The 306-nt window shown below is 59.2% G+C and overlaps 1 protein-coding gene across 1 annotated transcript in view; it reads left to right on the top strand.

The window, feature by feature from the left end:
• Positions 1 to 281, top strand: part of LOC104498477 (sulfotransferase family cytosolic 1B member 1-like) — a gene marked incomplete at its 3' end in the record, with an annotated part of 734 nt that extends 453 nt beyond the window's left edge. The window contains exons 2-3 of the mRNA XM_010141864.1: positions 5 to 101; positions 187 to 281. Of these exons, the coding sequence (XP_010140166.1) occupies positions 5 to 101; positions 187 to 281 (192 nt within the window). The remainder of the gene's footprint in view (positions 1 to 4; positions 102 to 186) is intronic.
• Between the last annotated feature and the right edge of the window lie 25 nt (positions 282 to 306).

The following is a 306-nucleotide window of genomic DNA, read 5'->3' as shown; positions in this document are numbered from 1 at the left end:
GGATGGGGCCGTCTCCTTCTACCACTTTGACCTGATGAACAAGTTACACCCGCACCCGGGGACGTGGGCCCAGTACCTGGAGGAGTTCATGGCTGGCAGAGGTGGGACAGGGCACCCTTCTGGGGTTCAAAGCCATATCCCTCCTCCAGTCCTCCACTGCACCCCCTGGCTGCTCTCTCCTCACAGTGGCATATGGCTCCTGGTACGACCACGTCAGGGACTACTGGGAGCGAAGGAAGGACCACCCCATTCTCTACCTCTTTTATGAGGACTTCAAGGAGGTAGGGGACTGGGGTGGATGGTGGT

This window comes from Buceros rhinoceros, unplaced genomic scaffold, assembly GCF_000710305.1.
Source record: "Buceros rhinoceros silvestris isolate BGI_N320 unplaced genomic scaffold, ASM71030v1 scaffold9108, whole genome shotgun sequence".
Lineage (NCBI taxonomy): Eukaryota > Metazoa > Chordata > Aves > Bucerotiformes > Bucerotidae > Buceros > Buceros rhinoceros.
The sequence above is the reverse complement of the archived record's forward strand: the minus strand, read 5'-3'. Positions and strand labels throughout refer to the sequence as shown.